The following is a 23,086-nucleotide window of genomic DNA, read 5'->3' as shown; positions in this document are numbered from 1 at the left end:
CGGGGCGTCGCTGGCCCGGAGCCGCGCGGGCGCGGGAGGCGGCCGCCAGCTCAGGCCAGGCGGGCTGCGCGCGGCGCCCCGCGACGAGCCTCGGAAGCTGCGCGGGCCCGAGCCCGGCAGCCAGGCGCGGCTCTCCGCCGGGGCCCCGCGGGAGCCTCCTCGGGGCCCCGCGGGACCCGGCCGCAGGCCCGCGCCAAAGATGGCGGCCCGGCCGCCGCCCCTCGGCGCGGCCTGCGCCTGCGCGTGCGCGTGCGCGGAGGAAAGGCACCGCCCTCTCCGCCGCGGCGGCGGCCCCGGAGGCGGCCTCCCTCCGGTCACGTGCGCGCCGCCGCGCGGACGTCGGAATGGCGCCGCCCGCGGCCCGCAGGTGCGCGCCCGCCCGCTGACCGCCGGAGGACCGCCGCGCGCAGGTGAGGGCGCGGCGCCGGCCCGCGGGCGCCCACGGCGGGCTCCGCGCCCGCGCCGCCGCGCCCGGCCCTCCGCCGCGCCCGGGCCGCGGCCGCCCTGGCGGCTTCTCGGCAGCCGGGGCGCGGCGCGCAGGGGCGGCGGCTGCAGCCCCTCCCGCGCGGGACGCCGCTCGCCTCGCCTCGCCTCGCCTCGCCGGCCCGCCTCGCCGGCCGCCCGTCTCCCACGAGCCGGGAGCGGGGCTGGCCCGGCCGGAGCCCTCCGCGCCCCGGGCTGGCACGGGGCGCCGGGCAGGGCAGGGGAGGGCCGGCGCCTCCGGGGCCGCTGGTGCGGGGAGCCCGGCTGCCGCCCGGAGCAGGGCGCGGGGCTTGGCAGGCCTTGCGCGGCGGCCCGGTCTCGCCTTCCCACTCCGGGGCAGCCTGTAGAGCAGGAGCGGGCGGGCCTGAAGCCTGCAGGGCGGCTTTGGTTCCCACTAGCGCCCCGCGGCTCCTCGACCAGAGCCACGGCCCAAGGGACGGCTCAGGAAGGGGGCATGGAGCGGTGGGACTAGGCGCCTCTGCGCCCTGCTCAGCCCAGGAATTAGGTTTAGGGCGAGGATTGGAGCCTGCGCAGAAACCTACTCCCTTTTCCTCCCCAAACGTTCTGGGTTTCCGCAGTTAAGGGATGAAAGAAAGTTTTTGTTGTCACCGTTATTGAGCCTCTGAGAGTCAAGAAGCCTTGCTGATCTGCAAATCACCCGGAGGAGCTCCACCAGTAAATCCTGGTCTACTTTCTGCCCACCTGGGAGCCCCGTGGGAGAAATTGCTTCCACGTCTGACTGAATCAGCGCTTTCCCCAGCCCCGTAGAGCAGGTGTTGCATCTCCTTGGACTTCCCCTGTGATTTCATGTACCTTTGAAGTGTTCTCTTTCTGGCCCCTGTGGTCCACTTTGATGGCTCTGTTCTTCTCTCTGGCACCTGTCCCAGAACGTCCCGAGTGAACTTGAGGCTCTGGCGGGCGACCATGGGATCAGTGCAGAAGGCAGCAGGAGGGGCTGCCTGTAGATTTTGGTGCTCTGGATTTTCCAAGCTCTCTTGCAGTGCTTTCTGTGGCAAATACAGTTGTCTGATCGAAATAGAATAGGAATGCCTGCATCCTGCTTCCCTCAGGTACGTGGCCTTCAAGGAGGGTCTCCACCTCACAAAATCAGTCACATGGCAGGAGCAACATAGCTAGTCCAGCACTAATGAGGGAGCAGCTGCTTGCTTTTGTTGGAGTCTTGTGTTTGTAGAAAAAGTGGTGTAAGCGTTCTTATTTATGGTTATATTATAAAATCATGTTTGAGATTATTTTTGGCCAAAAAAGGGCAAAAAGGCAATTTACAGTTAAAAAACTTTAACTTAAAACAATATAATAACTGTTTAAGAACTAGAGAGAAACCTTTTTTTTCCAAAAAAGAAAACAAGCAGAATTGATTGCTTTTGGACTGAAAATCATCCAAAACCCATGTGGAACAACAGCAACAACAAAAGACTTAATGGCTTGCCTAAAACTAAACAAATATAAAACTAGTCCAACCTCCACAGGGAGGGAGGGAGTTTCAAAGTCAAGGTGCCACCACAGAAAAGGCTCCATCCCATATTCCCATCAACCTAGCCTCTCTGGGTAAACTACAGGCAGATTCATGTGGGAGGAGGCTGTCTTTCAGATGTCCTGGCCTGAAACTGTTTAGGGCTTTATAGGTAAGAACTAGGACCTTGAATTGCACCTGGAATCAAATTGGAAGCCAGTGCTGTTGTTGCAAGACTGGTGTAACATGGTCAGCAAAGCGCATGTCAGAAAACAACCTGGGTGCTGCATTTTCGCTAGCTGCGCTTTCTGAACATACTTCAGGGGAAGCACCATGTAGAGCATATTGCAGTAATGTAAGCAGGAAGTGATTAAGACATGGATCATGGTGGCCAGATCCACACCTGCCTGGACCTGGGGAGCATCTTCCATCCCTAGTTGTGCCTCTTTATATGCGAAGGTATGATTGTGTTGTGTATTTTTGTAGGAGCAAGCATTAATTGATGACGATGTAGGAATTGATGTGATGGAGAATACTGTTGGAGAGATGTTATGAGAGGTATGGGACGGAGGAGCTGGAGGAGATTGCTTGGCTTGGGGACCAGGAAAGTGGCAGAGCTTCTGGTGAGGCGCCTTCTCACCCACTCCTTAACTTCCTGGAGAATGCCCCCAACAACGTGTCAGTGTTCGGGGCATCAGAAGCTTGCATGATGTGGGGCTTGTTGATACCCCCTGTGGCGAAAGCTTCCCAGGAAGAGGAAGGGGTTTTAAGAGGCTGAAGCTGGCTTCAGATTCCCAGGTCCTTATTTCCATGAAAATGTGGAATGGAGCTGAATGAGCAGCTTCAATAAGGAGCTGACGTTTACATGCCCCAGCATCCCAAAATAAAAGTAGGCTGTCTCCATGCTATATATGTCTGTGTTTGGGGTGATCTTAGTAAGTGAGGACTGCAGACAGCACACATAAGGAACTAGGACTTTGCGTCCCATTTTGCCACCCAAAGTCATACGCCCACACTCCTGGTGAGTGTGCCCCACAAGACACCTAGCAGCATGTCTGGCCCAGTGCTTTCTTTTGCAGCAAGATGGAGACTTGTACAGCCATGTCCCAATAATAACCAATATATGTATAAATGAATAAGTAACTGGGAGTGTCCCCCCTCCCGTATAAGTTTTAGTCCACCCCAAATCATCCAATGACATAACCAGGGCACTGTCACCTATGAGGCAACGTAGCACTGTCTATGGTCCCCTACTTTGTTTTGGCAGGAGATGCTGTCAGATGTGCTGCCTATTGTCTCTTATTCATTTTTTCACGTATAGGCATGGGGACTGTATGGCTGACAGTGTCTTCTGCGAAAACAAAGGGTTGGGCTGGATGGCAACATTCTCCTGATTCCATCTGTGTATGGTTTGTGATGGCCCCAAGCTTTGTTTGGGATGCACAACTCCAGTTCCTCAACGGTAAGTGTTGTCTGGGGTCATCATGCATTAAAGAGCATTCTGCAAAACCCAGTTCTGATTGAAGAGAATTCCTGTGGATCTCCAAGGGGCCATGCCCCTGGTCTGAAAATATATGAGATGGGATAACCCAGCTCTTCCTTTGAGGTGCAGGGGTGTATAAACGCCAGTCTCTTATTGGGGCTGCTCATTCAGCCTTGTAAAGGCTGTTGACTTTTTAGCATGTGTCCACCCCACACGGCCTCCCATTTCTTCTCATGGCAATTCCTGACAGCGTAGGCTCTGCACTGTAGAGGACGAGGTGAGGACACGCACACACACCCAGTTGAGGCTCAGCACTGGAAAACCTTTATTCAGCTCTGCTGAAATTACACATTTTCTTACGTTATTTGTTTTATTTATTTACAATATTTATATACCAGTCCACATCAAAAGATTTCAGAGTGTTTCTTTGGAAATGACTGTTCTAAGAAGACTGTGGCTTCCCTAAATGTCCCATTAAAATGATGCTAAAAGAGCTGTTCGGGGGGGGGGGGGGATGTAATTAGTCATGGGTGCCACATGATCTGTGGTTTGTTTCTGCAAGTCGGGGGTCTAGGAGGGTTCAGTCTCATGTTCTGGTGTTACAGCACTGCTGGCAAGAGGTGTTTTGGTGAGCTTCCCCTGGCGATGCCGATGGTGGAAAGGTCTGCCGTTGTCGGTTTGGATAGCTACTCTGTGGCGCCCTGTGGTGTGTGTTTTCTTTGTGAGGCGACATAGCTTTGGGTTCCTGAGCAGGCTTGAAGAAACCTCTGGGGATTCCGCACGGATTGACTCATAACTTGAAGCCGCCCGGCTTCTCAGATGGCTTTTTCCTGGTTTGTTTTGATGTGCCTGAATATTTGTTTGTATAGCGGCTAAGAGCTGCCACTGGCACAGAGTAAATACCGAACCTCATTTAGTTACTGTGTTATCTTCATAAAAATAAGGAAGGTGAAACAAGCGCCCAACCATATGGTGCTGTCTTGAAATACAAAGCTATGGAAAAGTTTTAACACCCTCTGGCTGTGATGTCTGATCCTTCTAACACACCCGCCCACTTGCTAGCCACGGTCAAACACGTGAAGAGTGTGAGACAGTTGCAGGAAAGTGGCTGGAACCCAGGCCAGTCCGTTTGTTCCCTATGTATGAATGATCTCAGAATTTCTTCTTCTGCAAAGTTCTGGTAAGATCGCATCTGGAACACTGATCTGCCCACTTGTAGTTTGAGGTGAATGTGTTGGATGTTTCAAAGCATAAAGTTGAGCCCTCCCTCTGGGAGAGAGAGGACCTCAAGAGAGAGCTTCCTTGAAGGAAAGGTGCACCAGAATGTATTGACTCCTGGAAAGATTTAAAATCAAAATGCAATGGGCATTTCATGCATTTTACTCCAGAAGAATAAGCTTCAGAATTCAGTACCAGTTTGAGGCTTTGCTTTCTCTTCTTGAGGGCCTTATTTTGCTAGTTTTGCCCTCCCTCCATTCCGCCTCTTGCCATCCTTGCAGAGAAGACGGAGCATTTTAGAAGAGAGCTTACTTGTGTGTGGTCAGCAACTGGTGAGGGGCCACCAGTTGCTGACCACACACAAGTAAGCTGTCTTCTAAAATACCCAGGGGCGGGCATGATTCTCCCCGCCCTCTTGAGTGTTGCTTGCAGGCAGTTGTGCTTGCGGGGAGTGACCCTTGAGGCAAGGGGATTTGTTGGCATAGTTATGGAACTATCTTGGTGGAGGTTTGGCATCCTGGGTCATCGGCCGTGTCTCAGAGTGGCTGTTCAGCAAAATAGCTAGTTGCTGATGAGTATGTGTGGAGATGTTATATCCATGTCTGATATGTGCTGATGTAGAAGGAATACGCTGGTCTCAGGTACACCCACACATTGGCTGCATCCAGACCAGACTGCTGCAATCCTCTCTATGTAGGGCTGCCTTGAAACATCTGGGAACTTCAGCTGGTGGAAAATTTGGCCACCAGAATGCTCATGGAGGCTAGGCAGTTCTCTCATATTGCACCAATTTTGCATTGGTCTCCCTTTTTATCTCTGGACTTAGTTTAAAGTGCTACTGCTTACCTTGAAAGCCCTTAATGGTTTGGGACCAGGATCTTTGAAGGAATCCTACACCCGTGTGAACTTCCCCTGGGCCCTAAGATTGACTTTCGAGACCCTGCTCTGCTCTCTGGCCTGCCACTGAGATCAGTCAAGTTGGTGGGTACCAGAGATGGGGCCTCTTAATGGTGGGCACACACTTATGGAACTCCTTCCCCTGAGAACTCTGCTTGACCCCTGTCTTGTGGTCTTTAAAAAGTCTCTAAAGGCTCTTTTATTCCGCCAAACTGTTTATTGATCTTATTGCTGGACCCCCAAATGTGATTTTATGTGATGCTGTTTTTGTTATACGTGTGTTCAGTTGTATTTTACAAAAAAAATTGTAGGCCACCTTGGGAGGGCTTTCCCTAAAAGACAGGACAGGAATGCATATGCCTCAGTGGCCTCCTCCTTTCAGCCGAGTGCCTCTTGTGCAACATGTTGGTGTTTGAGGTGCTGGCAGGTGTACTCGGTTTGCACATCAGCTCTGCCTCTAGCATGGTGCCAAGCCAAACGGAGTCAAGTGGCATGGAAATATGGCATAGAATGCAGGCAGGGTGTGGATGGAAAACACAGGCTGGTGGGCTGTTGGCACAAAGTCCAATGTTGAGGACCATGTTGTGCTTTGATGTCGCCCTGCAGCCTGAATGGATGCTGCTTATAGCCTGTTCTCCTGCTCCATCATTTCTGCCTGCTATGGGTGGCCTTTGCTGCTTGCCAAGGTGGGAAGGGATGGAGTGGTGAGGTCTGATATAAATACAGCATCAAAGAAGGAAGAATCGACATGACATCGCACTCAAAGAGATTAGGTATGTCATTTTCAATTGATTTTGGTTTTAAAAAAATCAATAGGAAAGATAAAACAGGGCCTCAGCTTAAAGCGGCCCTGAGAGACTCCAAGTTTCCTCATAGCCCTGTGCTTGGAAGTTTGATCCGCCCACCCCCACCCCACCAGACCTGTGCAAAACTGGCTCTCAGGTGTTTAGCCAGGGTTGGAAAATGTTGTCTTCCAATTCTTGTTTTCCAAAGCATGGAATGTGGTTTGCCAAGCAAATGTTGAAAGAGAGATGTTACAGTCAGTGGTGGAAGAGAACCTGAAAGGTTTTGCCCGTGGGAACAATCCGTCATGATCACTTCTTAACTATTTAGTCATTCTCCAGCAAGCCACTCTCTCGGCCTCAGCCCTCCAACTGCAAAATGGGATATTAACACTAGCTTACCTTGCAGGGGTGTTGTAAGGAATGCTGAGATGATGCACATGAAGTGCTATGGACACTCTTGAAAATGTGACACAAATGTGTATGGGGGCGGAGCAATGAGCCTGTTTCATCTTGCTCCCTTTCTAGTTGAAGCAGTGCCCTAGTCGAGGAGCAGAGGAGCATGAACATGAGATGAGTCTGTCCCTTCCTGCATTTGTTCACATCATCTGTCTTCATGTTTTTGCTTTTGGGCTGCTGGCAGGAGCTTTACTTGGCTGGCCTATTGCTCCTGTGTGCTTTGTGTAGGAGAGGGAGGCAGTTTGCAAGTTGATCATAAACGATAAGAACAAGCAGCTTAGTGAAATCAAACTAAACATTGACTCTCGGGTGCAGATCTAGACTGTAGCGCTGGACAGAGTGCAGTGGACCTGGGAAACCGGATTGGAATCCCAGTGGCCTCCACTAGTCAGCCCTTGCAGCTTCATCTGTAAAGCAGGAATAGCTCAGGCATTACCCCCAGGCTTGTCAGGGCAAACAAGCCAGACTCTGAACATCTAAAAGCACCATATAAATATTTGGTAACAATTTTTGGCACAATTGATATCTTCTGACACTAACAGAGCCCTTCCTGAGTGCCTCCCCTTGGGACTGCAGGTGAAGGTGTAACGTGGCTTCCGTTGGGAGTTTGACACAGGTATCTGTGTCTTTGGCAGAAGGCGGGGGGGGCACATGTAGCAAGGACTGCCTTCCTTAATCTTGGGGCTTGCTAACACCAGGTTGCCTAGCAGGAGGATCCAGCTATGTTAGAAAGCGTGCTGCAAAAGGCTTATTCTCTGCCCAAAGAGGAGCGTGCCTAAGATTGTGATGCACACAAAAGCTTACTGCATACAGATGACTTTTTCAGAGAGATGATACAGCCGTTGTTGTACGTGGGTGCACATGCTTGTGTTTTTCCTCCCATTGTCGTCTCTGTGCAGATGGATATTTGAAGTGCCACAAAATATGTTTGACTAGGGAGTATAGTGGGAGCGGGGAGCAATGATTGTAACACCCCCACCATCCTACTCCCTTAGGGGCTATTGTCTGAGAGGGCTTTGGGAGTGTTTGGGAAGCCTCGTGCTGCAGGAGCGATTCCTCGTTCGAGTTTATTGAGACGAGAGGTGTGCTTGTCTGCACTGGGTGCTCACATTCTACTGTCCTCCTCTGCTAGCATGGAAAACAAGTGAGGGGGAAAGAATCCCTGGGGCCTGCAATGTCATCCTCTCATGCTCGCAACTAAGGAATGCTGACAATTTTTTCAGCAGGAGGAAAGGAGTGTGTGTTTTCCAGCAGCTCCACCCACACTGCCCTGTTGCTTCATGATCTTGCACAATGTGTGGGGTGCTTCTTGGCAAATATGATTGGGGCAGTTTCCAGCAAGCACCGCCTCAGCCACACCCACTTCTGCAATGCCTGCCCATCCATGCGGCCCTCTGGCGCAGCTGCTGCAGAAGAGTTGCCCACAAAGTCCTGACCTTCTCTGCTTTCACCTTGCAAAGTTCCCTTTTCACTTCCCTGCTTTCAAGGGGCAAATTGTGTGTATGGATGTTGGCAGAAGTTGCTAGTTGCTGGTGCTTTAAGCCTGAGAGCAGCTCTGTTAGGACTGTGTTTGTTCCAGACACATGGTCTGTGTCGGTTCATCTTGAAACATAACCTGGCTCGGTCCAGTTATATTTTGCCCAGTTCAGTCTCTGCCATCTTGGCATTTTAAGCAGTACTATGTGATTCCAGCATCAACTGAGATTCCTTCCTCCGACTCGGAGCCGAATGCCAGTCTTGTAATCATCCATCTGGGTGCCTCATTTCCTGTACTCCTACAACCTGTTTAAATATGATGGAAGGAATGTAACTGCCCATAATCCTTAGAGGTAAATAGAAAGGGCATAGTACAGCTAAGAGACGTGTTGCAACATTTTTGCCAAGGGGAATCTCCACAAGCCAAGAAGGAAAAACCTGTTTGGGCTTGTTGGCATCTTGTTTACAAATACCAAAGGAAGTCCTGTTTCACACAGTGCGTAACTAGCTTATGGAACTTGCTGCCACAGGATGTGGGAATGGCCACTAGCTTGGGGGTGCAAATCTATGGCCGCTAGACAGTCCTGTGGCTAGACTGCCGAAATCAGTCGTTGAGGCGTGACTGCAGAGCAGTCGGAGTGCGGAGGAGAAGATCCCTTCCGTCTCCACCTGCCCTGCATCGGATGGGCGGTTGCCTCCGAGTTTGGAGGCAGCCGCCTATCCCAATAGGATTGCTCCTAGGTAGCTTTCTTTTAAAAGGAGCTAGATGCACTTGGGGTGGGCCAGCTACTCATGCTGGCTCTGCGCTACCTCCAGGATCTGAGGCCGCATGCCTCTCGAGACCAGTCACGGGGGAACAGCAGCCGGGGGAGGCTGTTTGCCTTCCTGCCCTGCCTGTCTCCTTCCCAGAGACATCTGGCTGGCCACTGTGAGAAGCAAGATGCTGGACCAAATGGACCTTCCGTCTAATCCAGCTTCAGGGCTCTTATGTTTGTAGCAGCTATTGGCTGGGCATGAAAGCTGAACAAAACCTCTGTGTTCACAGGCAGTACACCTAGGAGTCCCATATGTGGGTAAGGATTATCACCTTCTTGCCCTGCTTTTTGTGGCCTTTTCCTTAGGCTAGGTGAACTCGATTAGTCAAAATCCACAGTTGGGCAATACCTTTATTAGGACCAAACAAAATTCCACAAAATTGTGCGAAATTCGAATTCTCCAGAACTCTTCATCAGGCTAGATGGTACAAAAAGTTATTTTTAACATTTGTTGTTATCGTTGCAAAAAGCCCGTAAAACTGCTTATTGTCAATATAAACCTTAAATCTACTTCCTCAACCTACCTTTATTGTTGTTGTTGTTTAATATTCTGCCAACTTACATGAGCAGATGTAGTCAGTTTTTACCTCTGCACACTGCACTGGTATCTGTAAGGATGAAGAGTGATTTAGAAATATTTTAATAAACAAAAGAAAAATTGAGTTTACTCCTTGTGTGCCTGATGTATGGCTGACGGCTCCAGGGCTTCCAGTAAGATTTGGGCTTACTCAGCATAGAGGAAGGAAGTTGGTGTGACCACAAATGCCCCTGCCTCCATCAAGAAGGCAGCAAAACATTTCAAAGGAAAAAGCAATTGATGCAATTGTTTTGCCTTTTAGTGACACAGTCTTTCCACTTAATTTTCTCAGTGGCTTCCTGGAAAGCTAGTTCACTTCTTTTATATTGAGAGATTTCATGTTCGCTCTTCTGTAGACTTGAGTGTACTGAAATTTGGGCTGTCTCAGTGTGTGACATTCCACCTCTTCCTGCCTGTGTCTGGGCTGTTTTGTGCTCCCAAACCACTCAAGCCTGTCTATTAATTTACTTCAGGTTTACCCTGATATATTTTTGCTCCAGAACAGAGGCTCGCATCCAAAGAGTTTGCACATGGTCAGCATGGTGGTTATGTGCTTGCTTTTAGCAGCACTGTTTTCATCTCTCCTCCAAATATGCCTTTGAGACCACCTGCTGCTTTTTTTAGGGTGCTAAAAGCAACAAAAAGGCTTTCTTCAGCTCCGTGCATAGTAAAAGACAGAAGAAAGAAATAGTGGTTCAGCTTTTAAATAAGGATGGCAAAATGATAACAGATAACAAAGAAAAGGCAGAAGTGCTCAATTCCTACTTTGGCTCAGTCTTCTAAAAGAGGGTCTATGACACACACACACACATCCGGCAAAGGCGAAGTACAGGCTGAAGGGGCAGGATTGCAGCTTGGGATCGATAGGCATATGGTCAAGGAACACCTAATTTGAACTTTGAATGAGTTCAAATCTCCAGGGCCAGATGAACTGCATCCTAGAGTAATAAAGGAACTGGCAGAAGAACTCTCAGAACCGCTGTCTATTTTTGAGAAATCATGGAGGACTGGAGGAGGGCAAATGTCCCTATCTTCAAAAAGGGCAAAAAGGAAGAATCTGGGAACTACAGACCAGTCAGTCTGACATCAATCCCTGGGAAAATTCTGGAGCAGATGATAAAGCAATCCGTTTCCCTTGAAAACAATGCAGTGATTACTCAAAGCTAACATGGCTTTGATCAGGTAACCTCGCTTGTGGACTGTGGGAATGCTGTAGACATCATATACCTCGACTTCAGCAAAGCGTTTGACAAAGTGCCCTATGATATCCTGATGAGCAAACTAGCTCAAAGTAGGCCAGATGAAACAGTGATCAGGTGGATCCACAATTGGCTACAGAATCTGACTCAAAGAGTGCTTATCAATGGGATCTTCTCAACCTGGGGAAAGGTAACGAACGGGGTACCACAGGGCTCAGTCCTGGGCCCAGTGCTCTTCAACATTTTTATTAATGACTTGGAGGAGGAGGTGCAGGGAATGCTGATCAGATTTGCAGATGACACAAAACTGGGTGGGAAGACAGAAACAAAATTCAAAGTAATTCAAAGTAAACAACAGAATGAAATTTAATAGGGATAAATGCCCTATTAAGGATAAATAGGCTATTTATAAATAGGATAAATGCCTTATTTATGCCCTGTACCTAGGAAAAAGAAACCAAATGCAGTTACAAGATGGGGGATACGGCTTGACTACAAGCGAGAAACATCTTGGAATTGTTGTAAATTGAAAGCTGAATATGAGACAGCAATGTGATGTGGCTGCAAAAAGGCCAGTGCTCTTTTGGGCTGCATTAATAGAAGCAGAGCTTCCAAATCCCGGGAAGTACTAGTTCCCCTCTACTCAGCACTGGTTAGGCCTCATCTGGAGTACTGTGTCCAGTTCTGGGCACCACACTTTAAGAAGGACACAGACAAACTAGAGAGGGTTCAGAGAAGGGCAACAAAGATGATCAGTGGACTGGAAACAAAGCCCTATGAAGAGAGACTGAAGGAACTGGGCCTGTTTAGCCTTGAGAAGAGAAGACTGAGGGGAGACATAGCACTGTTCAAGTACTTGAAAGGTTGTCCCAGAGAGGAAGGCCAGGATCTCTTCTCGATCATCCCAGAGTGCAGGACACGGAATGATGGGCTCAAGTTATAGGAAACCAGATTCTGGCTGAACATCAGGAAAAACTTCCTGACGGTTAGAGCAATATGGAAATTGAACCAGTTACCTGGGGAGGTGGTGGGCTCTCCCACACTGGAGGCGTTCAAGACAAAGCTGGACAGCCACCTGTCAGGGGTGCTTTGACTTGTATTCCTACATTGAGCAGGGGGTTGGACTCGACGGTCTTATAGGCCCCCTTCCAACCCTGCTATTCTATCATCCTAATGTGGATTTAATGTGAACCCAGTCCAAGCACTGGTCTAAGCGGTGCTTAGATTGTGATGATGGCAGCAGATGAGACGCAGTGAGCTACGTGGGCCTAGCCTAGAGAAACCAGAGAACTTTCTGTGGAGGAGGCTAGGCTAGGTTCTCCCTTGGATCTCAGCTCCTTTATTTGTAGTCTGGTTGCATGCAGCCATGATGGCAACAATAGCCCCTTCACATGGCTGGGGAATGAGGCCCATGGAAAGTGTTTCTTGCCCAAAGCCATCCTGTGACTTATGTTCAGGGGAGATTTTGGACCCTGGTCTCACCTGCCTGACAGGCAACTATGCTGGCATGCGGTCATGATCCCCATTTCCGGTTGGCCAACATTGCTCACTCAGTTGTTACAGAGACAAAGGAAGTGCCTCGGCCAACACCCAAGAACTGGTCTTTGCTCTCATCCTGCCGGTGCCGCCTCTTCTTCCTTATATGATCTATCCCTGCAGCTTTCTTGTTCCAGCATGGTCAGCGATGGGTTAACACAGATATAGGAATGGGCCTGTGCCTTCTCTGCACTCATCTGCTTAGCTGTTGTTGCTTCATTCCCTTTGGTCACCTTGGAGCTCCTGGCTTTGGGGCTTCATCGCCTCTACTGCCAACCAAGACACTCTCTGGCCACCAACCACACCTTGTGAATTTGTGGCCCTCCAGCTGTTTTGGCCCACATCTCATAGGAACCTAAGAAGCTGGCTTATACGGAGTTAGACCCTGGATCCATCTAGGTCAGTATTGCCAAGTGTCAGCGCTGATTGGCAGCAGCGGCTCTCCAGGGCTTCAGGCAGGATTCTTTCCCAGCCCTACCTGGACATGTTGAGGATTAAACCTGGGGCCTTCTGTGTGCAAAGCAGGGGCTCCACCCCGAAACCCGTGGCCCCTCCCTATCGGATAACTCCCATCATCACTCAGCATTGGCTATGCTGGCCAGGGCTGATGGACGTTGTAGGCCAAAAAATCTGGAGAGCCACAAGTTGCCCACCCCTGCTTTAGGTAAATGTTTTTCTGCAGAGCTTGAAGGGATGTGAGTATAAACTTCAGCATACTGACATTGATGAGTCCGTGGAGTATTGCAAGAAAACAACCAGTGTGAAGGTTTCTGCTTCCAACAGCTTAAACAGGCCTGTGCAAGGCTTCCGCTTGCCTTAGTGGGTGAGTGCCCCAGGTGCTCAGAGACCTCTTGAGGTGGCTGCCTCATCTCTCCTCTTTGTCTCCTCTTTTGTTCTTGGCAGGTTTTTTTGAAAGTTGAAACAGTGTGTGACGTCTCCAGATCCTATCCTTTGAGGAAAGGGAACACTTTGAGAAGCATACTTTCCTGAGTGGCTGAGCACATGGCTGGAGATTTTATTGGCTACAGCAAAAACTACCCCCAGACTTCCCTATCCGGGGTTTCGAGAATAAAGCATAAATGTGAGGGGTTTTAACTGTGTGCCCGTGGGGCCAACATGTGTGCTCAAGGGGCTCTGGGAGCTATGCGCAAGGCGACCGTTGAGCCCATTTGACCAAATACTGCGTTCTCTTCGGGGGCCTCCCCCCATGACAAATAGCAGCTCTGGCCCGGGGTGTGCGTGTTTCATTGGGAGGAGATGGTTCCCCCCCACTTGCCACAGTACTGATACAGAGTGGTCCCCTCAGCAGCTGTTCTTTACAGTATGGAGCACGCATGCACACGCTCTGTTAATGCATATGTGTAACGTCCTGCGTTTGGCCCTCAGCTTTCATATGCACACCTGGTGGGGTACGGTCCCTGCCTCATTTAAATGTACTTGGTGTGGCTGTCATTGTGAGCTGCCCCCAAATGGACTGTGGGCATGGCAGCTGCAGGTCTGGGGCGTGGTTCCCACCTGTGTAAAGTTAGCAGACTCTTAAGAGCGTAAGAAGAGCCACACTGGGTCAGACCAAAGGCCTCTCTGGTCCAGCATTCTACTCCACGGCGGCCAACCTGATGCCCCAATGGGAAGCCCACTCGCAGGACTCGTGCACAAGTGCAGCACCCTCCCGCTTGTGTTCCCAGCAGCAGGTATGCAGAGGCATACCGCCTCCGATACTGGAGATAATATGGAGCCAGCAGGACTAGTAGCCACTGTGATCGCCTTGTCCTCCATGAATTTGTCTAATCCCCTTTTGAAGACTTCGAAGTTGGTGATGATCTCTACGTCTTGTGGAAGTGAGTTCTATAGTTTAACAATGCACTGTGAAGAAATCCTTTTATCTGTCCTGAGTCTCCCACCATTCACCTTCTTTGGATGTCCTGGTGTTTACTATTAGGAAGGAGTAGGCTTTCTCTCTCTCCATTTTCTCCACACCATGTATAATTTTATACACCTTTCTCATGTCGTCCTCCCCTTACTCACCTTTTTTCTAAGCTAAAAAGACCCAAATGTTGTAACCTTTCTTCAGAGGTTCCCCACTGTGTACCTTTTCCAGCTCTACAGTATCTTTTTTAAGGTGTGCCGACCAGAACTGTACACAGTATTCCAAGTGTGGTCGCACTGTTTAATGTATAAAGGCATTATGATACTAGCAGTTTTATTTTCAGTTATTTTCCTAATGATTGCCGACATGGAATTTGCCTTTTTTGCACCAGCCGCACACTAGGCTGATGTTTTCATGGAGCTCTCCACCCCAAGCCCTAGATCCCTTTCCTGGTAAGTCACCACCAGCACGGACACCGTCACGCGTAAGATCCTGGACGTGCCTGTTTTTTGTATGTATTGGCATCATTTGATTTTTTTGTAAGGATGCATTCATCTCTAGAGCAGACTTTCTGGTCAATACGGAAAGCTTACCTAGGGAAGGCCCGTCTGGTGTTCCTTCTGAGGCATTTCCCTCCAGTTTTCACATGAATAGCTAAAATACCAGGACTGGCTAACCCAACCTTTAGAGGAAGAGGGAGGCCTTTCGCTTGTCCTAGGAAATGTTTGAACTGTGACAAGAACGCATTCTGGGACAGTCAGCCAGAGAGGCAGCCCCCAGCTGGAGCCTGTTGCAGAGAAAAGGGTAAACCTGTGGAAGTGTGGTCACACATCTGCCTTGGGACATTCAGCAAATATCTGTAGCTTGTAATTGGACAGAGGAGTAACTTAACAGTAGCGTTTATTTGCCTGTTTCGACTCTCTTGGTGAAATCACATGAAGCATGGTTGAAGTGCGACGCATCTCTTGCCTTGCACAGTCCGCACACTTCAGAGATTGCACATAGCACCTTTGCTGCATGACCCTGGCTGGTTTTGAACCGAAGAGTGAAGGAGCTTCATCCACATCTGTGGACCAAAACTGAGACATGTTTAGAACAGGCTTGCCCGCATCAGAAAGTTCTGACCGTAGAGCAGCAGCCACCTCGTCCTGTATGGGAAGAATAATATCCCCAAAGCGTGATTCCTGGTGTGCCAGCCATGCTGGAGGCTGTCTGGCTTTGATGGCATTGGCAGCATCTTGGATCTGAGGCTTCAGCTTAATGCTGCTGAAAACTTCCGAATCTGCGTTGTGGTTTGCAGCTGCTCTGAACAACATTCCAGTGAACAATGATTACCTCAGCCATAACATAAGTGTGCCTTTGCACAATAGTTGCACGTGGAACAAAACGTCCTTTGTGGCTGGTGTGGGGGAGAGCAAGCCAAAGAGAATTTGGCATGCGGAAGGGGAGACAAAGTACTGTATTTTCTGTGCTCCACAGGAAAACTAACTTTAAACCCCACAGATGTCTTTCCAAGCTGAAATTAACGAGAGCGCTGAGTCAGATCTTGTAACTCGATTCCCTGTTCTGCTGTCCCCAGCCCCGCTGGTCCGACAGGAGAAGTAGCTCTCTTACGTTGGCGGAATTGAATGGTATTTTTTAAAATGGTGGCAATTACCAGAGGGGAAGATGAATGCATCCAGTTATGACGGCTCCCTTCACTGCATTTCTGATGAGATGGGCTGCTCATTGGGTGTTCACTTGACCTCTTCCATCATCCTGCATTTAAAAAAAAAAAAGGCATTTGGCCAGTTCCATTCTCTTCTCTCTGCTATTCGCTTGTTTATTACAGCAACTGGAGATGTGTTTGTGCCTGACTTTTGTTGAAATGCTCTCCTTTCTGAGGATTAAGAAGGAGCCCCCATAGAGTGCTTGTAGCTAATGAAACTGCCAGCACTTCTCTTAAAGGCATCATGAGTTTGGAAGGTAGCAGACGTTGTTGCGGTCTTTGCAAAGGCACACCTCCTTGTCCATGTGGAGAACCTGCAGCTGAATTGCTCTGTGCACTGGGCACCCATGACATCGGTGTGTATTCTTGCATAGTGCTAGCTGTGTGTAGGGTGCTTCCTTAAGGCAAGCTCGCATGTTACATACGATGCCTTTTTGTGGATCATGTCCTAGCTTAGCTCAGTGGTGGTAAGATCTCCCTCAGTGCACCAGGTGAAGACAACATATGGGACTACAGGTGTATTCACAGTAAATATTCAGCAGAACTGTGCTTTTGAAATGCAAGTGGGAAACTGGGCTGTAGCTCATTGGTAGAGCTCATGCTTTGCATGCAGAAGGTCCCAGGTTTGATTCTTGATGGCATCTCCAGGTGGGGCTGGGAAAGAATCCTGCCTGAAAACCTGGAGAGCCACTGCTGCCAGTCAGTGTTGGCAATACTGGGCTAGATGGACCCAGGGTCTGACTCAGTATTAGACAATTTGCTACGTTCCTGTGTCCCTAATGCTGCAGAAGTGAAATACTTTCACTGAGGGAAGATGGGAGTCGAATCAGTAATAGTTACTCCTGGTAGAAGAGGTAGACACAAACATCGCATTGGTCTTGTTGGGAGGGGCCACCGTGCATCCTTCCCCCCTGTAACTGTGGTGTGGTCACACAGAGAGTGATGGACCTGGACCAAAGTTGAAGTCTTAGCCAAGGACTCATAGGGCAGTCTTGGCTAAGTCTCTGAATTTCAGCCACTGTTCCCTGCCTGTAAAAATCCCCCCCCCCCATTAAAAAGGTGCATTTAAGCATATGTGTTTGTCACTCAGTGACTGCAACATCAAGTCTTGGTATGCATGAACCATTTTGGGTCTGCACTGCAGGTAGAAGAACACTCGTATTGAGTGACATCACCACAAATGCAAGACTGTTTTCAGTGGACGCTGTTTTCATGTTCAGCTGCCAAGTCATTGAGTGACGTGGGAGCATGTGCGAATCATCCCTCAAAAAGGAGTTTACTAACAACTAAGGAAGCTAGGAATGTTGAACGTCTGGCAGAGAAGAGTGACGCCTGCCAGCCACGCAGCTAAAGGAGTCAGATACTTGCTACAAAGGACCCTGTTGGGAATGTCTGGAGCTTGTTTGACCAGCATTTCCAGGGGGAGCCTGCCTCTCCTGGAAGTGTGATATCCTCAGAAATATTTCTTTCCTCTTGGAGGGAACAGCCCCTTGTTAAAGCCACTCTTTCAGTTTTGACATCCTGACATCCTGGTGCCTGGGTCCAAGAACTTAACTATTTCAATGCTGACCATTAGCCTTTTGATCTGTTTTGTAGGCTTATATGATTGTCTCTCCTACGTGTGTGATAGAACTTGATTACTTGGCCGGTATATTTTGGAAACGTAAAGTAAATAAAAGAAGAGAAGGGTCACACGCGGAGCCACTCAAAGGATGTGCCTCTGTTTCCAGGCTGTGGCTGTGATGTTGGGCCCCACAGTCTCCTGCGTTTAGCCTTCATTTTTGCCGCAGTGACGTGTGAAGAGATCCTTGCCTATGGCTGACTGCAAATGGGTCTGGAGGGGTGTAGAATTGCCCTGCCATGCTCTGGGACAGTTTAGACATGGCCAATCTTGGGGCACGCCTCCTTCCTGCTGTGGCAAGATAATCTTAAGCACTGTAGGAAAGCAGCCAAAGATTGTCCTCCATGCAACACTAGAACAGACCCCCCTGTCTTGTAAGCCGCCACCCCAGAGGCAGTGTGGTCCACTGTGCAGAGTTGGGCATGGTTCCAGGAGACCCGGATGCGTAGCCTTGTTGGTAGGTAGTAAGAGCGACTCAGAAGTGTTGGGGCACCGTCCAGGTAAGGGCCAGACACAAGCTGCCGCAGATTGCTGCCGGGCTTCCGCACATCTCCCTGGTCCTCTGTGAGGGAGCCGGTATTCCACACCTTTCTTCCTGCTTACCCCATGTCTGCACACCCCATGCCCGTTCTCCCTCCCACCCTTGCCCTCTCCTGAAAAAAAGAAAGAAAAAAGCCCTGCCTGGATCTTGGAGGGAGAGCAAATAACGCTAATGAAATACCCAGGTGACACTGCTTGTTGTGTCTCTGTTCAGGTAGCTTTTGCTTATTTATATCCAGCATCTTAACCATGACGAAACAGTTACTTGCTGGCAAACGCCCCCCTCCCCTCCCTGTAGCCCTCAAGATGTGACATTCTCATTCTGCGACTGAAGCCACAGCACAGCGTTTGCACCAAAGGGCAGCTGTTTTTTGCATGCTGGTGTTGCTGCGCTGGCATCTGGCCAAGTCCTGATGGTGTTGACACAACAGCCCAATCACTTTGCATTTGTTGTTGTTCAGCCGTGTCCGACCCTTCGTGACCCCATGGACCATAGCACGCCGGGCCTTCCTGTCCTGCGCTCTCTCCCGGAGTGTGCTCAAGTCCATATTCATTGCATCGGTGATGCTATCCAGCCATCTCATCCTCTGCCGTCCCCTTCTCCTTTTGCCTTCAGTCTTTCCCTTTTTAATAACTGTTTGCAGTCTGATGAGATTGCAACGTGGCTGAATGTCTGTCTTCCGACGAGTATTTGCAGGGCATTCAAGGTAATCCTTCAAAAGCGCATTTGTTACAATGTCATCATGGCACAACAAGCCAGTTCTGTGGCTGTTAAAGCCCCCAGAGCTTTAGATTTTCCATAGATCTCCCCCTCTATTTGCCTTGCACATCCCCCGGCCCAAACTTCCAAGGTCCTGCTAGCTCCTGCTAGTTGGCAGTCCTGATTTTAAGACTGTTTGAATTAGTGGGGACAAGTTGCTGATGGAGGAACTCTCCCGCATGTGCAACAAGACTAGTGTGTGGTGCAGATTGGCTGAGCTGCAGCTCTGCCAACTTCAGCCTGCCTGCCTGCCTGTTCATAAATGACCTGGAGGTAGAGCTGAGTAATGAGGTGGCCAAGTTTGCGGATGACACCATATTATTCAGAGTGGTAAAAATGAAAAAGCATTGTGAAGCGCTCCAAAGGGATCTCTCCAAACTGGATGAATGGGTAAATGCATTCTGTGTAAGCAAGTGTGAAGGGATGCACACTGGGGCAAAACAATCCAGTCTTCACAAATACACGGATGGGGTCTGAGCTGGCAGGGACTGTCCAGGAAAGGGTTCTGGTGGATAGCTCAGTGAAGATGTTGGCCCAGTGTGTGGCTTAGGTGAGAGGGGCACATTCCATGTTGTGGGTCATTAGGAAAGGAATAGCGAATAAGACTGCCAGTGTCAGAGTGCCTTTATAGTTTATACAAATCTGCAGTGCGACTACACTTGGGAGTGCTGTGGACAGTTGTGGTCGCTGTACCTCAGAAAGGATATTGTAGAGCTGGAAACTGTGTGCAAAAGGTAGCCAAGGTGATCAGAGGCTGGAGCAATTCTCCCATGTGGAAAGGCCTCAGCTTGCAAGGAAACTCACATGGTTGCAAAGTTTTTGTCTGGGACTGGCTCATTTTATGCCAATCCTTTACCAGGTGCTCTAGCTACCAGTTTGTTTTGGGGCTGAATTCAGAGTGCTGGAATGGCCTTTAAAGCCCTAATAAATAAATGGCCTGAGACCAGAGTGTCTCTTGGGAGTTGCCTTCCCCGGCCTGGTGTCCTCCAGATGTGTGTGACTACAACTCCCATGATCCCCGTCCAGCATGGCCAGTATGCTAATTTCCTCTCATCTCTCTTCCTCCCTCCCACCACTCCTCTCCAGCTGCTTTTCCAATTTCAAAAACGTCCACATGGAGGGTGACTAAAGTTCCTGAGAGCCATGTATGGCTAATTGCCAGGGGCCTCTCCCTTTACCGCCCCCCCCCCCAATCTCCTGATCAAATTATGACCATGTGCTACCCTGCACGTTTGCCACAGTGGCTGCATTTCGTGATTTCACATGTTGCAGGAGCCCTTACTTGCAGAGTCTAGAGCCGTGGGCATATTACAAGTTTTTTTTTAACATGGGGAGGGCGGAGGAGAGAGAACACAAATGGTAATGCTGGGAAACTTGCTGCTGTCATTTTTCAAGAGGACTTGAAAAGATGGACATGCACTTGGCTTCTCTCTTTCTCCCCCCCCTTTCCAATTTCTTGCATCTTGATTCTATGCCCTGGTGCTTCTGCAGAGGAGCCTTCCCTGCTCATTTAAGAGTTTTTGACGATATAAAATGCTTCCCAGGAAAGCTCTTGCCAAGTTAACCTGTGCTGTCTCTGTAGCCTTAATTAACCTTCTCCAAGTGCATTGCAGAGCGCTTTCCAGGTCTCTTGTGTCCCTTGTCCCTTACCCTTTTAAAATCCTCTTCAGCAGCACAGAGTACGTTTTAATACGTCCCACTACAAGATTTGAACTCCTGACCTTGGAAGAAGTTGGCATTTCGCCTTGCATTGGCATTAACCATGCTGATGAACTCAGATGTTCTTGACTGAGATGTTATCTGCCCTATATATCCGAAATCTTTGTCTCAGAGCTCATTTAGATGACTTGGGGGAAAACCTGGAAAAGCCTTAAGATTTTTAACTTGCTGATCAAAGTGACATTTTGAGAAGGCTTCTTTTCATTTAAGTTGCTGTATTTGCAATCTTGCACTACTCCGAATATTTCCCCCCAGAGCTTCCTTTGCAAAGGCAAATTGGAGCATGGCTATCACAGGGAAAGAGAAGGAAGGACAAGAGGGTGGAGAATCAGAGCCAGGCAGCGCACAGAATCCTTGTGTCTGGAAGGACATGGAAAGCCCTCTTCAGGACTGTCGGACCCTTCAGCCCGTACCATAAGAGTTAGAAGCCTAATGCTCGTTGAAAACAAAATCTAAGGTTCTCCCAATACCAGATCTCAATGACCAGATTCTGCTCTAGGCTTATCTCACTGAGAGACACTTGCCTGCCTTATTGCATGGATACCAGGCCAGCCAAGGTCTTCACCAGCTCTGGCTGGCTTGGTGGACTCAGGGCACGGGTGTTAGCAGTGTTGTCCTTGCCATGTTTGGCAGCAGCAACATCTGTGTCTTCTCCACTTCAGGTCTCAGGGCACAAGCTATGGATAATAAAGGCTTTCGACGAGGGAGTTTCCAGAGCAGCACCAGCGATGAAGACATGGTGGAGGTCGCAGGGGGGACGTTGGACTTCTCCTTGGTGGATGATGTCCCTCCTTTGGACAGAGAGATGGCAGAAGGTAATGCTGAGGTCGCCTGGTCCCCCTTTTACTTCCTCGCTCTAAAGGCTTCTGCTGACGGAGTTCCTTCTACAGCTGCTGCTTCTGGTTCGGTCAAAATAGGATGTCTGTTTGAGCTCATGGCTGGGGACAGGGGAGGAAGCAGCCCTTCGGCAATTTTAAGGCCGCTGTGGTCTCATTCCAAATGTCGGCAGATTGGAACATGCCCAGAGGAGGGCGACAAAGATGGTGAGGGGCCTGGGGGCTAAGCTGGGAATGTTGAGCCTGGAGAAGAGACTATAAAGAGGTGATATGGCTGCCATCTTCAGATAATTGAGGGGCTGTCCCATAGATGGTGGAGCAACTTTGTTTTATTATTATTATTATTAAATTTATTAATCGCCCATCTGGCTGGTCACCCAGCCACTCTGGGTGATGTACAACATACAATAAAACAGTTTAAGACAATAAAATTCTACCATAAAAACATTTTCTAAAATACCCTAACCCACCCCAAATGCCTGCCTGAACAACCACGTTTTTAATGCACAACGGAAGCTCATTAAAGAGGGGGCATGACGGAGTTCCCTAGGGAGGGAGTTCCACAGAGTGGGGGCCACCACAGAAAAGGCCCTCTCCCTCATCCCCACCAGTCTAGCTGTCCTGGCTGATGGGACAGAGAGAAGGCCATCCGAGGCTGATCTTGTTAAGCGGCCTGTCTGGTGCTGCTGGAGGCGCTCCTTAAGATAGGCTGGGCCGGAACCATATAGGGTTTTAAAGGTCAAAACCAACACCTTGAATTTGGCCCGGAAAACAACTGGTAACCAGTGCAACTCCTTCAGCACTGGAGTGATGTGATCTCACCGGCGGCTGCCTTTAATCAGGCGAGCCGCTGCGTTCTGTACCAGCTGCAGCTTCCGAACCGTCTTCAAGGGTAACCCCACGTAGAGCGCATTACAGTAGTCTAAACGAGAGGAGACCAAGGCATGTACTACCAATGGAAGCAGATGGTCAGGAAGGAAGGGGCGCAGCCACCATATCAGATGGAGTTGATACAGCGCTGTCCGGCTCACAGCTGACACCTGAGCCTCCATGGACAGCTGGGAGTCCAAAATGACCCCCAGGCTGCGGACCTGGTCTTTCAAGGGTAGCTGTACCCCATTCAACACCAGGTCAACATCCCCTAGCCTCCTCTTGTCTCCCACCAAAAGTACCTCGGTCTTGTCAGGGTTGAGCTTCAGCTTATTCCTCCCCATCCAGCCACTCACCGTCTCCAGACATTTGGACAGGGATTCTACGGCCAACCTTGGTGAAGATTTGAATGAGAGGTAGAGCTGCGTGTCATCCGCATATTGATGACACTGCACCCCAAATCTCCTGATGATAGCCCCCAGTGGCTTCACATAGATGTTAAATAGCATCGGGGAGAGGATGGAACCCTGTGGCACCCCACAAGTAAGTGGCCACGGGTCCGAAACCTCCTCTCCCAGTGCTACCCTCTGGTACCTGCCAGAGAGGAAGGACCGGAACCACCGCAATACGGTGTCTCCAATGCCCAACCCCTCCAGGCGGTCCAGGAGGATACTGTGGTCAACGGTATCAAAAGCCGCTGAGAGGTCGAGGAGAACAAGGAAGGAGCATTCACCCCTATCCAGAGCCCTCCTCATATCATCTACCAAGG

At 49.7% G+C, this 23,086-nt stretch overlaps 1 protein-coding gene across 6 annotated transcripts in view; it reads left to right on the top strand.

Moving 5' to 3' along the window:
- The first annotated feature begins 324 nt into the window (after window positions 1-324).
- CLCN5 (Cl-/H+ antiporter 5) overlaps window positions 325-23,086 on the top strand; it is a 50,362-nt gene continuing 27,600 nt past the window's right edge. Inside the window, exons 1-3 of one of the 6 annotated variants that reach the window (XM_084813424.1) lie at window positions 325-410; window positions 14,085-14,234; window positions 21,274-21,426. In XM_084813424.1, coding sequence (XP_084669550.1) covers window positions 14,090-14,234; window positions 21,274-21,426 — 298 coding nt within the window. In that variant the 5' untranslated portion in view covers window positions 325-410; window positions 14,085-14,089. Of the gene's footprint in view, window positions 411-1,061; window positions 1,257-1,469; window positions 1,554-3,110; window positions 3,417-14,084; window positions 14,235-21,273; window positions 21,427-23,086 lie in introns of those variants that run through there. The other 5 variants (XM_084813427.1, XM_084813426.1, XM_084813429.1 and 2 more) reach the window with 5 other exon arrangements.

The sequence above is a fragment of the Heloderma suspectum genome, chromosome 9 (assembly GCF_057233095.1).
Source record: "Heloderma suspectum isolate Gila_16-S chromosome 9, 16-S_ref, whole genome shotgun sequence".
In the NCBI taxonomy this organism is placed as follows: Eukaryota; Metazoa; Chordata; class Lepidosauria; order Squamata; family Helodermatidae; genus Heloderma; species Heloderma suspectum.
The sequence above is the reverse complement of the archived record's forward strand: the minus strand, read 5'-3'. Positions and strand labels throughout refer to the sequence as shown.